This window comes from Podarcis cretensis, assembly GCF_951804945.1.
Source record: "Podarcis cretensis genome assembly, chromosome: 10".
In the NCBI taxonomy this organism is placed as follows: domain Eukaryota; kingdom Metazoa; phylum Chordata; class Lepidosauria; order Squamata; family Lacertidae; genus Podarcis; species Podarcis cretensis.
In genome coordinates, this window is record NC_137179.1 from 37459363 (window position 1) to 37473748 (window position 14386).

Sequence of the window (14386 nt, forward strand, 5' to 3'; positions counted from 1 at the left end):
AGGGTGATTTTTTTCGTCTTTTTAATAAAACACCAATCAATAGTAAAACAATTGCACTCAGGCACTGTCAGGAGAATCTGGGAATGAGCTCAATTAGCTTTTGCACTGTGCGTTTTAAAAAGGTATTGCTTTCATGTACAATCAACAATTAGAATGTTGCAGTGTAACTCTACATACTAGCATTGACAGATATGGAGGAAATTTACCTTCTCTCCTGTAGAAGAGGGACGCAGGTGGCGCTGTGGGTTAAAGCCTCAGCACCTAGGGCTTGCCGATCGAAAGGTCGGCGGTTCGAATCCCTGCGGCGGGGTGCGCTCCCGCTGCTCGGTCCCAGCGCCTACCAACCTAGCAGTTCGAAAGCACCTCCGGGTGCAAGTAGATAAATAGGGACCGCTTACCAGCGGGAAGGTAAACGGTGTTTCCGTGTGCGGCTCTGGCTCGCCAGAGCAGCGATGTCACGCTGGCCACGTGACCCGGAAGTGTCTCCGGACAGCGCTGGCCCCTGGCCTCTTAAGTGAGATGGGCGCACAACCCCAGAGTCTGTCAAGACTGGCCCGTATGGGCAGGGGTACCTTTACCTTTACCTGTAGGAGAAGAAAAGGCCAAGGAGTAAACCCAACACAAATCCTAGGAGTCCTTGTACATCCAGCTGGTGCCAAATGTATTGCTCTGCTTTCCTTTGGACCACATCAGTGAAGCTGGGTGGGCAGGTCTTGTTGTCTGGGCAGCCCAGGACCTCCAGACACACTGCCCAGACTTGCGCTCCGGGTAGATCACTTTGGTGCTGCTAACGCAGCAGTTTGACTTCACCCCTGGAGTTTCACTCCACTGTCTCTCGAGACAGACGGATGCCAAAAACAGTAAATGTGAGTGGCTTGATCAAAGTGCTAAATCTTACATGTAAGTCCATTTTAGCTTCCCCTCTTTTAAGGCATGCCTTTGCTGAAATGTTTGGAAGAAAGCATTAAAAATACTGTACCATGCTTTTGCTTTGTTTGGGGCTGATGGATTCATTCTATCAGTGTCTAAGGTTGCAATCCTAAACACACTTAATAGGGAGTAAGCTTTATTGGACACATTTGGAATTAGTTATGGGTGGACATGCGTAGGATTGTGCTGTAAACCAAGCCTGTGTGGTATGAGTGGGAGTGCCATTTTTACCTCCCAAGTGAGAGGTTGCCATTTCTTTTTGACCAAATGTTGCCATGTAAATCCTAACTACCGTAAATATAGTGTTTTTAAATATTAAATATTATTTGCAAAAAGTATTTGATATAAAAGTTTAGTTAACTCTGCCCTAGATAACAACATAATCATTGCCTATCACTTGTGGGATCACCATAGCAACTACGACGTGATCTCTTGAATTTTAGCACATGAATAAAATTGCTAGTTGACAGCATTAAAATGTGTACAAACTTTTAAATTTATAGTCTTCCTATAGTTTAAGTAGATTACGGTGCATTGTTTTTATGTTAAATGTGTTTACTATTATTTTAAATCTTGGTCTTTTGCATGAGAGAGCTGGAGCGTTTGATCCAGCCCTAAGTGTATAAAACACGGCAGCCTTAGTTGTGCATTTTAGTTGCTAATGGTTGCCTGGTTGAACGTTGAGTGATCGGTTTGCAAATAAAATGGAGGATGCTTCCATTTGAATGCTATATCTGCATTTTAGGTCCCCATACTTCCTGATTCTATTTGCATATAAGGAAAATGTACTGTTAGAAGCAGCTCTTAGTGATGAAGAATGCCATGTATACAAGTGTCTTTAACAGCTTTTTGATCATGATGCAATTTTTTTCTGATAGGGTTGGTAAATACTTTTAAAAACATGTTTTTCAACATGTCTGTTTTCAACAATGTTATAATAGTTCGCACCCAACAGCTATTGTTTATTTTCTTTGTGAATTGTTTTCTCGGAGGCATCTTGAAGTTATTTATGATACATTTACAATATATTACATAAATATTGCATAAATAAAAACAATTTTTAAATTACATATAAAACAATTATAAAGAGTAAGGTAAGCTCTACAGTGAATATACCATTTGTTCTAAAGTGGAAGTCATAGGAAGGATGCTACCTACCTATTCTTAACGTCCAGCATAAAGGAGGTTGGCAGTTAGCGGTGGTGCAGGTAGTAATAAGAATTTAATAGGTCAAAAGGAATTGCTGAGCTCATTCCTCATTATTATTCTAATGACATTTTATACCAAATGTGTATTTACAGTAGACTTACCTTGTTGGATTGTGCTGATATGATCTATTCAGTCTAGCAGTTATGGTGTGCTTGCAGAATTCAGTGTAGGTGCTTCTTGCTCTCTTCTGTAGCATTATAATGCTCTACATGTGAATTAGAAACCCCAGTATTCAGAGGGAACATTTCATCAAGGAGGATGGGAAATCCACTCATTGGCATGTTTCAAAGATTGAGTCAGCAGTCTGTGCTCATTGGCCTATTTCATAAGTTTCCAACATTGTGTTTCCTGTTTAGAAGTGTTTTCTCTTCACGTAGGGGGAAAAGCACGAAGCCTGCAAAGAGAGTCATGTGTGGCAGTTGCCAATAGGGAGCTGCCTTATACTTTGGACAATGGTCCTTCTTTCATCTCTTCCATCCATGCTGCCAGGACAAGAACTTTTGCAGCATTTAGTTTCTGCAGATTACTGGCGTAGCATTATGTATGAACATAAACATGTTCATCTTCCTCATGTATGCATTAGAGGTCATGGTTTAAAACAGTCATATGTGGATCTTCGGGTCTCATACTTTAGCAGTGTCCTGTGCAACTCCAAAATTTGGCACCCCGCACATCTCGCCTTCCATTTTGCATAATAGTTGCTACACCCCATGTGGCGACTCCAAGGCCTCGCTCCCAGTGTGACCGAACCCGTTGTGCTTCCCTAAATCTGCCTCTGCTTCAATCCAGGAGTTATGAAGCTGGCTAAGCAGTTTAAATCACTGTCTCTGGTTAATATGTAAGGCTAAGCCAAGCGTCTATAAAATGGAAACTAAATGTTCCAGAGGTGTTCCTCCTGGCAATGTGGAAGGGAAGGTGAAGGTAGAGTCTGTGAGCTTGAGTTTTTGTTTGGGCTCATTTTACTTCACTCACATAGTTCAGCATTACATACAAATGTGGCCTAGAGGTAAGTTTCCTTAGCTGTGTTTTGGCACAGTGTCTGAATTGGAGTCTGGAATCTGAATTCTGCAGAAAGATCCTATAGATCAGTATCATACATGTATTAAGACGAAGTGCAGACAAACCCAGTGACAGAAGTGATATAGGTTTAAAATGTAAGTTAAAAGTGTTCCAAAAGTCAAAGTGGATAAGTATGGCATGTCTGGCATTGAATTAGCAATTATTTGCTTATCATATTCAAAATTACAATTATTGTTTACTACTGCAACTATTGCAGGCACATCCATCTCAATTTATAGTTTTCATTTGACTCATATTTATGAGTGTTTTGAAAACTGTATTGTTGAAATGCAGTTTTCTTGTTTCGTTCCAGAATATTCTATATTTAGATAGAATGATGAATTAAAAGTAGTATAAAAAGCAAGGGAATACTATTAATCTCCCCCCCTTTATGTTACAGGGATTTATTTGTCCTCTTTGTATGAAGTCTCATGGATCAGCTGAAGAACTTTTTAAGCACTATGAAGCAGTTCATGAATCTGGTATTGATACAAGCCAAGGAAGAGAAACTAACATGTCTCCAAACAGGTACTAAGCAATACTAAGCAGTAATAACTTATCATAACGGCATGTTAATCTGCAGTAGATAAATGGTTCAGTTAAATGAAAGGATGAAGGTTACCAGTGTTAGAATCTTCAGCAGCTTGCATGCTATTCATTGTAGCAGACAAGGTACAATGGGATTTTCTTGTGTATCGTTTGTAAAAACTTGCTAGGCCTTTGAATTGTTCATCACTTCTTACGATTTTTCTGTGAATGAACTTTTAGTGTACAATTTTTAATATTGATTTATTTTTAATGTTTATTGTTGTTGCTTCAAGACTTTGCTGGAAAGTAACACATAAATAAAATAAGTTGCTGCCGTAGCAAAGATGCTTTTCTCTCTATAACATTATATCATTGTTGTAGTAATTATTGACTGTTCTGGTTTCCCCTTTTTTTTCTTAAAATAAATTTTTTCCTTAAAAGATGTTTTCCTAATGCTTCATGTAGAGAAATGACTGCGTATGCATTTCAAAACTGGATTGCAGTACTAAGTTGATTTAACTAGGAAGTAAGTCCAGCTAAAGCCAATGCTTAAGTTTGGACTGCATCTTAAGGTACTTATGTTAATAAGTGTAGCATTTCTAAATATGATGGTTAATATGAAGGGGAGCTAATGGATATATGCTCAACTTGTATCTGGAATTCAGAAGACTAACTGAAAGTAGTTTGTTTGAATATTTCTCAGAGAAATAAATGTTATTTAATTTAACTGCAAAAATTTATTTTAACACAAGTTCAAACATTATTTGTCTCCTCTTTAACATGGGATGTTTTCAGAGATGATGTAACACTACTACGGCAAGAAGTTCAAGACTTGCAAGCTTCACTTAAGGTTGGAAGTGTGCATTACTTGTGAATGCAGTTCTTTGTTTAAAATTAAAAAGTGCATTAGAAGATTGCCAAACCTATAAGCTCATAAAATGCTTTTAACTTCCCTTTGCTCAGGAGGAGCGATGGTACTCTGAAGAGCTGAAGAAAGAATTAGAGAAAGTTCAAGGGCAGAGGCAGCAAGTAATTGCTTTAAAAATACTTGAAGCAGGTTTACCACAAGCAGTTTGTTATCATCCTTGAAATGGAAGATTAAAACCTTTTTTGTAAGGCACGTGGCCTGATTCAGTTAGTTCCATAACTCATTTACTGAAGTAGTTTAAGAATATTGCATGTGTGTGTGTGTTTATCATTTAATAGATTTATTTAATAGATTTATTTAACCTATACCAATAGTGGGGAACCTGTGGCACTCCAGACACTGTTGAACTTAAATCCCCCTGATGGGGAGTTAAAAGTCCAGCAGCACCTGTAAGTTCACCGGTTTCCCACCCCTGAACTATACAGTAGTAGTGTCAACAATATGACCAGCTACAAAGCTTTCATATTCATATTTTGGGCCTATTGCACCCCCCCTTCTTAAGTCTTCTGTCCCTTTCCCTCCCATCTTGTTCTCTTTCCTCCCCATGGCTTCCTTTTCCTCCTATCACCCTTTTCTTCTCTATTGTCTTTCCTCTGCTGATCTTTTCCTTCTACCACTCTTTAATGTAGTGCCAGTTAAGGAAGAATTGCTTAATATGTGCTCTTTTTTTTAATGCACTCTTAAAACCTGTGAAAACCAGATATGCATGTACTGATCAAAATCCTATTAAAGAGAAACCCGCCCCCTCTATTTTTACTGGGTGATATCCAGCTATGTCATACTTGGCATTAGGATCATAGAAATCAGTGGACTTGGTTACTTACGTTTATTGATTTCAACCAGCCTACTCTTGAGTATGAGTATTTGATATCACCTACTGATCCTATCTGCATCTGTCTTCATTTCTCTGGTCGCTTTGCCTCTCTCTGGCAGTTTGAGTTCCAGGTGGGATAAGACCGTGGGGGCTTCATCCTGCAGCTCTGTCCTTTGATCCTAGCAGAATGAATGCATAGTAACCCAACAAATGCAACTACTTTACAATCTTTATTCATTTCAGTGGAGTCCTGTCAAAGTGAATGGAGATAACATAAAAGCATAGCATTATTTATTGTTCCCTTAGTGTAGTGTGTGGACTCATAGAAGTACTTGTATGTACTAAATAATTTGTCTTGGTAACTTACTCATGTGCAGGATTATTCTTAGTCACAACAACTTGGCATTCTATTCTCTAGAGGTAACTGTTGAATTTGATCAATAAAATGTGCTGAATTTAATCAGTTCTTAACTTTTGCAACTTAAGTGTGTGGAACTAAATGGCAATATTTTTAAATACCTCTGAAAATTTTCTTTTTTTCTTTTTAAGGAGTCTAAACCTGATGGACTGGAAACTGCTGCATCTACAGGTAACATACTTTTTTAAACACAGTTTTGTGGTGGTTAAAGAAATGTAATTGTCAAGAAAATGTTATTGCATGATTCACATATCTCTTGAAGCATCCCCCCCCCTAATGTCTGCTTCAAGAAAGTGACTCAACCAGCTGTAGTGCAAATATTTCAGTTTGAAGTGCAGCTGACAAATATTCTAAAATTTTGTTCTCTGCTTTTGTCTGGAGCCATTTCTGTACCTCTAGAAAGTCATGCTGGTTCTGTGTTTTAATTAGAGGAAAGGAGATTACTTTTCTTGTAAAAGTGTACATGTTCCTGTAGCTTATTCCCTTTTAGAACAATTAATTTTTGCTGCAGCTTATTATAGTTAATGATTTAATAAACCACAATTGCTACCAGGTTAAATAATTGGGAAACCACAATTAACACACGGTTAATTTGATTAATTTGATGATCTATTTGCTCTGGAAATTACTTGTAGTCCTCCACTTTAGTATTATGTTAAAATAAGCAGGAAATCCTTATAATCTAAGTGAGTAATGTGGGAAAATAAATTTAAATAATAGTGCTCAAGATTGCTGTGAGTAAACGTGAAACATGCCTGTACTTTGTATGAAAATGCAGCATGTCTGCATAGTTGTTTTGCAATATAACTGGAGTTCCAAAAAAAGTACTTATTTTTTAGGATTTGATTATGTTAATCATCATTTTTTATTCACACAACAAGATTCTATTTAATGTGAAAAAATGTTATTTTTATCAGTATAGGGGTCTGTAAAACATTACTCCACTTCTGAGATATTCAATAAACATGCTTTCTTTTTAGAATTAGAATCATTAGAACAGCAGCTAGAAGAGAGTCATGTAGAAAACTTTAATATTAAGCAGATGAAAGACTTATTTGAACAGAAAGCAGCACAGTTGGCCACTGAAATTGTGGGTAAGTGTCCATAATTGTTATGCAACACGATACTTGTTTCAGTTTAAATTAAATGAATGACCTTTTGTGTGACCTTTCTCTTAACGAGATCTTAAAGCCAAATATGATGAAGAAACAAGCCTTCGACAAGCTGCAGAACAGAAAGTGGCCAGTTTGACACAAGAGCTACAAAAAGAGAGAGGTGTATGCGAAGATTTGAAAACAGAGCTGGTAACATATTATCATGTGATCATGTTTTACTTGTTCTTTGTCCAAATTGGAAGGGGACGGTTCCAGCTATTGATAATTTTAACTGCATTTTTTAAACAAGCTGTTATTGTTCATCTTTGACAGTGATTTTTTAATGTTACAAAACAAGGCCCTGATGTAAGAATCTGTTATCTTGCCCTAAACTAAAAAAAAACTAATGAAAGAGGGAAAGAGAAATTGTTGTTAGGAAGTAAGAATTTTGTACTTATTTTTTCCCCTGTTTATTAATTTATCATGGCTTTTTTTTTTTTTTACATTCTGTTGCCACATTCAAATTTATTTACGTATGCACAATTAATCAACTACACAGTGCATTTTCTACCCAGGAAACTATTCCTGAGTACAAAAAGTAACTAGATACAAGTTATTACCCACAGCTGTTGCAAGTTTTAACCTTCATATGACTTTGAATTTCTCTGAGCAGCTCCAGTAGATGTAGTTACACAGGACTGTAGCAACAAGAGTTGAGTGTAAAGACATCCCAGGAAGTTAAAACCAACTGTCTGGACCTAAGAAATGAAAGCTAGATTTGCTGTTCTAGAACTGTTCAAATACAGAAATATTGCACATGATGCAGCCACCATGTTGGTTTTAAGCAGATCTAAATCTGGCCAGTGCAGTATAGAATATTTTTTGTGTGCTATTAATATCCCCGATCGCAGGTGTCAAGTCAGAAAATTTCTGGCAAACCATATTGAAAATATGCTGCCAGTCTGATTTCCATAAGATGTATTTGCCATTCTTTCATTTTTCTAAAGCTTCAGAGGCCCGGGGTGGAAGATGTTGCTGTTTTAAAGAAGGAATTAGTTCAAGTTCAAATGCTGATGGACAAGATGACTTTGGAGCGTGAGAAAGAATCTGAGAAGCTGAAAGATGAGTGTAATCATTTGCGAGCAGAATGTTCAACCTCAGAGGTAGAGTATCTGGCAAAAAATATTTCTCATGTAAAAATAAATATTAATCTAGGACTCTTTCTTGAGTTCTTTCTTTACTGTATTTTTTTTTTAAAAAAAACTTTACTAGAATCTGTTATCATTATCAATTCATATCATCTTTGGAAGCCTGTGTGCACTGCTACTTCCAAGTCAATTCCCATTTCACAATATCATTTTTATTCTCATTATTATATGGTGATATCTCTAGGCGGGGCTTTTTTGTGACAGTACCCACTGGTACAGAATACTGGCATCTCTCTCTCTCTCTCTCCTCCCCCCCCCCCTTGGAGCCATTTTCTGCTGGCACCCATGGCACTTTAATCAATATATGAGTACTGGCACCTCATTTTTTAACCAAAAAAAGTGCTTAAGATTGTGATGGTCAACTATATGAAAATCTATAAACAAGTTGTCTGTCTAGATTGTTAGTTTTGCATTTATCATATTGTTTATTCAGTGTTTGTGACATGTTCTTTTTAGTCATCTGTGCTCATCTTCCTCTTGGATTCTAGATACTAAAAATGCTTTATAACTTGATTATATAGGGCAGTGGTTCCCAATTAGCGAAGTATTGTGCCCCCCCTGTTTTTCAGAAGCTAAGCCATGCACCCCGTACTTTTGAAAATTTTAATATCTCTTATGGTAGTTTTAAGGGACACAGGTGGCGCTGTGGGTTAAACCATAGAGCCTAGGACTTGCCGATCAGAAGGCCGGCGGTTTGAATCCCAGCAACGGGGTGAGCTCCCGTTGCACGGTCCCTGCTCCTGCCAACCTAGCAGTTCGAAAGCATGTCAGAGTGCAAGTAGATAAATAGGTACCGCTCCGGCAGGAAGGTAAACGGCGTTTCCGTGCGCTGCTCTGGTTTGCCAGAAGCCGCTTAGTCATGCTGGCCACATGACCCAGAAGCTGTACACCGGCTCCCTTGGCCAATAAAGTGAGATGAGCACCGCAACCCCAGAATCAGCCACGACTGGACCTAATGGTCAGGGGTCCCTTTACCTTTACCTATGGTAGTTTTAGTTATGTGAATGGTGCCACAGACCGCCTGGGGTCTGCAGACCACCAGTTGGGAACCACTGATAGAGAGTATGGGTTGGAAACGTGTGGCTTGTCAGATGTTGTTGGACTCAAACTCTCATTGTCTCTTAGCATTGGTCAGGCTGCCAACAGTATCTGGAGGGTAACAGGTTCCTTACCCAAAGAGGACTGCCATTGATATATAATGGGCATAAACCAGTATGAAAAAGCAAAACAAATACTCTTTACTCGAAGAATGTAAACTGTAGTGGGACTGGGTCCCTGAATTAAAAAGAGTTATCTAAATACTTGCAACTTAATCTTATATATGCTTACTTGGAAGTATGTCCTAATATCTCCAATGGTAAGTGTGCATAGGTGTTGCAGCCTGATAGTGCAGCTCTCTGTGTTTCCGCTCAGAAGTAAACCCCATTGAATTCAGTGGTATTTAACCCCAGAATTGCAGCCTAGCCCTGCTAAAAGTACATCCATGAAATTCATGAAATCTGTGTTTAACGGTGTTTAACTAGCATTTATCATTGCTTTCTTTCACCATTCACCCATCTGTTTTATTTATTTTTTGCTGCTTTCTCATGGAGGTCTTGGAACTTGAGGTAATACTTTAAAAAAAAACAAAAACAAAAATCCTAGCCTATCACATTGAGTTCAGTTCTAAAGATCATTTCAATATCTTATTACATCAGGTGGGAACTTACTGTGTATCTGTGTGCAAATCAAAGACATTTCAGCAAACCTTTTGCAAATACTTTAACAATTCAGCAAAATATTCGGGTAAGTAGATGAACAATGCCACAGAGTGTGATTACAGAGGAAGAAAAACTAAAGGCTGTGGTTATTATGTCACATCTGTGGAAGTGTTGGGGGACGTGGCATGGTTTTCCCCCTTCGGTACCTCAGAGCCACCCCTGATTAACTCTCCTTTTTTACTTAAATAAAATAAACATGTCCTCTAAGTTTTAAGAAGTGACTTGGAAATTTGACATAGAACCTCGTTTGATATAACATCAGTGGAACAAGAGTCCTGTACTCCTAATTATGTCTGAAGGGGGAGAGCAGAACAGCAGTACAGCTGCCGTATCCTGCTGAGTTCAGCCTACGAGTGGAGCATAAAACACACAGCTGGAAAATACAAAAATGGCATAATAAGTCACATTATAGCTGCTAATCCTATACATTATGACAGCTTGGATTAGCGTGGCAAGGTCCCTCATGGCCAAGAAGTGTAGCTTTATATGAATTTATTGGGAACCTCATTGGGTTGAAGAAAGGGGTGTTAAGTTATAGAAATAAAAGGGCTAGAGCTTATACAAAAAGCGTAGTAGCTAGGAAGCACTCTACTATTGCTACTGCTTGTCCAAAGACAAGGTGGGGTACCTGACCACTCGCAAAGCTTGTGTTAAAATGTAGACAGACCAATTCCATCTATCACAAGTAGATGTACTTGCTTCGTAAAACCACAAAAAAGGACCATGGAAAGGGACCAGTTGTCCAAAAGTAACCCTGTCTGTAGCGAATGCTTTTATGTTATGGAAAGCCAGTAGTTTCATCGCGAGCTACATCCTGGTAGCTGTTTTGTAGCCATAGTATATTTGACTGCACACACATGCAAAATAGGTTCATACATGCACACACACCTTTCAAGGATCTGAGCTCTGTCACCAAATTCTCTTTCTCGTGTTGATAGTAAGCATGCTCCCCCCGCCCCTAGGACACTCAATATTTTTAACTTTCATTTTTTAAAATAATAACTTATTGTGGTAAAAGAATAAGGGACCTGCATTTCATATGTAAAAGTTAAACACTGATTTAGTAATCAGTTAGTAAAACCTTTTGAGCTTGATACCATTACATTGTCCTGTATCTATCTATATCAGATAACTATGAAAAAAATTTGCAGACTGCCATCTCCTTTCTGAAAAAATGTTTCTGGTTACCACAATAAAATGGGAAACAAAGTTTCCTTCTTATCCTGAAGAAATTGAAAGAAGTGCTACAGGAACAAAGCATCCTCTTCCAGAGATTCTAGATATAATTAAATATGCTCAGTTTCTTGGTGGTGATCTAAACTAATAAAAACTCAGTTTCATTAGAATACCCTCATGGAACACACACACACACACACACAGACAGAACCAAATATGTGAATTGTTCTTCTATCTTTTCCTTTTTCTTTTTAAGACTACTATAAATCAATTAAGAGCTGAACTTGCCAAAGGACCACAGGAGGTTGCAGTATATGTACGGGACCTTCAGAAGCTTCAAACTTCCGTTAATGAATTAACACAGAAAAACCAGGTAAGAATCCTAGAGCTATTAACTTTATTTGAGAATGTCAATTGACACCAAACCTAGCATTTTCAAGTGGTTAGCTAAAATTCTCAACGTTGCATCCTTGGAATTTCAGAGGTGTAGAACTCAGTTGATGAAGCTGGCAGAAGTAAAATAATTCAGTGGTACAGGTGCCCCTTGACTTTTTTCTTTCTTTCTGTTATTAAAAGAACACAACAAGAAAACAGAGACCATGATACTGTCCCTTGGTATTTAAAGGGGAATGCATTTGATTTTGGGGAGAGAGAAAAGATAGAAATTATGAGTTCATATTCATGCCAGCTTTCCCATACTCCCAAGATTTGGAAATACATGGCATTGCTGTGATGTTTACAGACAGGTATAGAGATAGTGAAAAATCGTTTGCTCATGTGGGAGCTGTTTGCTCATGTGGGAGCTGTGTGTGCAGCTGCTATAATTTGTGACAGACCTTTCTTGGGCCGCCACAACCGTGTAAAATGTTCATCTGTGATGTGGCCCTTTTTGCAGCTGCAGCTTCACGTGAGGCACTTGTGTGGAAACAAGCACAAACCATACCTGTAGTATAGATATCATTCACTGAGCAGAGCATACTATGCATGTGTTTTAGACTGAATCAGTTGGCCTTCTTACTTGTTGCATACTTTGTTTTTTATCTCCTCGTAAAAGAATGGTACCGTGATACCAGTCAACGCTTCTTAAGAATTTTAGTTGAGAATAACTTCACAGCATAATGGAGTAACCTATACTTTAATTTTAAATTAATCTAATACTGTAGAGTCTGGCAGAAAAGTTGAAAAAAAGAGAGTTGGGTTATACTCAATTAGAAGAAAGTCTAAATGAAGAATTACTTGGCAAAAAAAATCTGCAAGCAACCCTCAATCAAAAGGACTTGGACTGTCAACAACTTCAGGCAAGGCTGTCTGCATCTGAGGACTCATTCCAGAGGTTACAGAAAGAATTGGATGAAAGGAGAGAAGCAAGTCAGAAACTTAAGGAAGAATTGTCAGAAGCTGAGACCAAGTACCAACACCTCAAGGCCGAGTTCAAACAGCTACAACAACAAAGGGAGGAAAAAGAACAACATGGCCTACAACTTCAAAATGAACTAAATCAGGTAAGATGAATGTTTTTCACACAGAAGAAATATATATATATATATATATATATATATATATATATATATATATATATGTGTGTGTGTGTGTATGTATGTATATGTATGTATATTCATATGTGGATTACAAAATAAAGCATAAATTCACAGCTGAGGTAACCCACATTGGAGGAAAGGGGGGATTATAGTGGAAGCAAGTTGTGGGGGCTGCTTGTTCTGTGGTGTAAGAGCAGGGCAAGCCTGCCTGTTAGCCATACTGAGACTTTTGCCTTGACAGTGCTATGGGAAGAGGGGAGGGAGCAGACTTGAATGCTCTCACCTGGCCACTCACTTACTCACCCGTTTCTGTTTAGGACTCCAGGAGCACCACTTCTGCTTTGCCATTGCAGCAGAATGGTCAGCAACACTCCTGCACGGCTTTTTGCCTATGTCAGAATGTCCGGGCTAGGTAGTCTTGAAGATGGCCTGCACTGCTGCTGCTTTGCCAGGCAAATACTGTTCAGAGTTTAACAGCAGTTAATTTTTAAGTGTAGTGAACGGTTTGGGTCACTTCAGCCAAAATGCCTCACTCTGTAGACTCCGATCTGCATATCCACTGCCATACAGTGGTACCTCTGGTTACGTACTTAATTCGTTCCGGAGGTCCATTCTTAACCTGAAACTGTTCTTAACCTGAAGCACCACTTTAGCTAATGGAGCCTCCCGCTGCTGCTGCGCTGCCGCCGTGCGATTTCTGTTTTCATCCTGAAGCAAAGTTCTTAACCCGAGGTAATATTTCTGGGTTAGCGGAGTCTGTAACCTGAAGTGTCTGTAACCTGAAGCGTCTGTAACCCGAGGTACCACTGTATTTGCAGATGTGAGAAGAAATAGAGCTGTGTGTCATCAGTATATTGATGACAATACTCTCATAATGTCCAGATGATTCCAATTGGTAGTTTCATACAGATGTTGAACAGCATGGGGGATAAAACAAACTCTTGTGGAAGCCCACATTAAACGCTCTATGGGGACAATCCCCAGTCACTGTTCTCTGGCTCTCAGATAGGACTGGAAATAGCACAAAGCAGTGCCACTCCAGGATGATACCATGGTCATGGATATCAAAAGTTGCTGAGAGATCAAGGAGAATTAACAGGATCAGACACTCCCTGCAACCAAGGCAGTTTCCATGCCCAAACCAGGTCTATTGCATTTCTGTGTAGAGTAAGGTAAAGGTAAAGGTACCCCTGCCCGTACGGGCCAGTCTTGACAGACTCTGGGGTTGTGCGCCCATCTCACTCAAGAGGCCAGGGGCCAGCGCTGTCCGGAGACACTTCCGGGTCACGTGGCCAGCGTGACATCGCTGCTCTGGCCAGAGCCAGAGCCAGAGCCGCACACGGAAACGCCGTTTACCTTCCCGCTGGTAAGCGGTCCCTATTTATCTACTTGCACCCGGAGGTGCTTTCGAACTGCTAGGTTGGCAGGCGCTGGGACCGAGCAGCGGGAGCGCACCCCACCGCAGGGATTCGAACTGCCGACCTTTCGATCGGCAAGCCCTAGGCGCTGAGGCTTTAACCCACAGCGCCACCTGCGTCCCTCTGTGTAGAGTAGCTGGTTCCAAATTTTCATCTATAAATATAAAGTAGCATATAGACATTTTATACAAATCTGTACCTTTTTGGTGGTGTGCGAGTTCTTCTTAGGAAGGAAAAAACAACCAGGGAGAAAAGCTAGTTTGCCGTTTTCTAACCAATTGCCTGTAATAGACCTGTGCTCATGCT

General features: G+C 39.3%; 1 protein-coding gene and 1 long non-coding RNA gene across 3 annotated transcripts in view; one reads left to right on the top strand and one right to left on the bottom strand.

The window, feature by feature from the left end:
• Positions 1-14386, top strand: part of EEA1 (early endosome antigen 1) — a 46817-nt gene that overhangs the window by 6948 nt on the left and 25483 nt on the right. For both annotated transcript variants that reach the window (XM_079993439.1, XM_079993440.1), the window contains 9 exons: positions 3599-3726; positions 4522-4576; positions 4690-4755; positions 6018-6057; positions 6867-6980; positions 7069-7190; positions 7988-8143; positions 11381-11497; positions 12288-12626. In XM_079993439.1, coding sequence (XP_079849565.1) covers positions 3599-3726; positions 4522-4576; positions 4690-4755; positions 6018-6057; positions 6867-6980; positions 7069-7190; positions 7988-8143; positions 11381-11497; positions 12288-12626 — 1137 coding nt within the window. The remainder of the gene's footprint in view (positions 1-3598; positions 3727-4521; positions 4577-4689; positions 4756-6017; positions 6058-6866; positions 6981-7068; positions 7191-7987; positions 8144-11380; positions 11498-12287; positions 12627-14386) is intronic.
• Positions 11499-14351, bottom strand: LOC307225585. Its single transcript, XR_013843096.1, has 2 exons — positions 14270-14351; positions 11499-11679 (listed from the first exon to the last, which is right to left on the bottom strand). It is a non-coding gene; the product is annotated as an uncharacterized lncRNA (long non-coding RNA).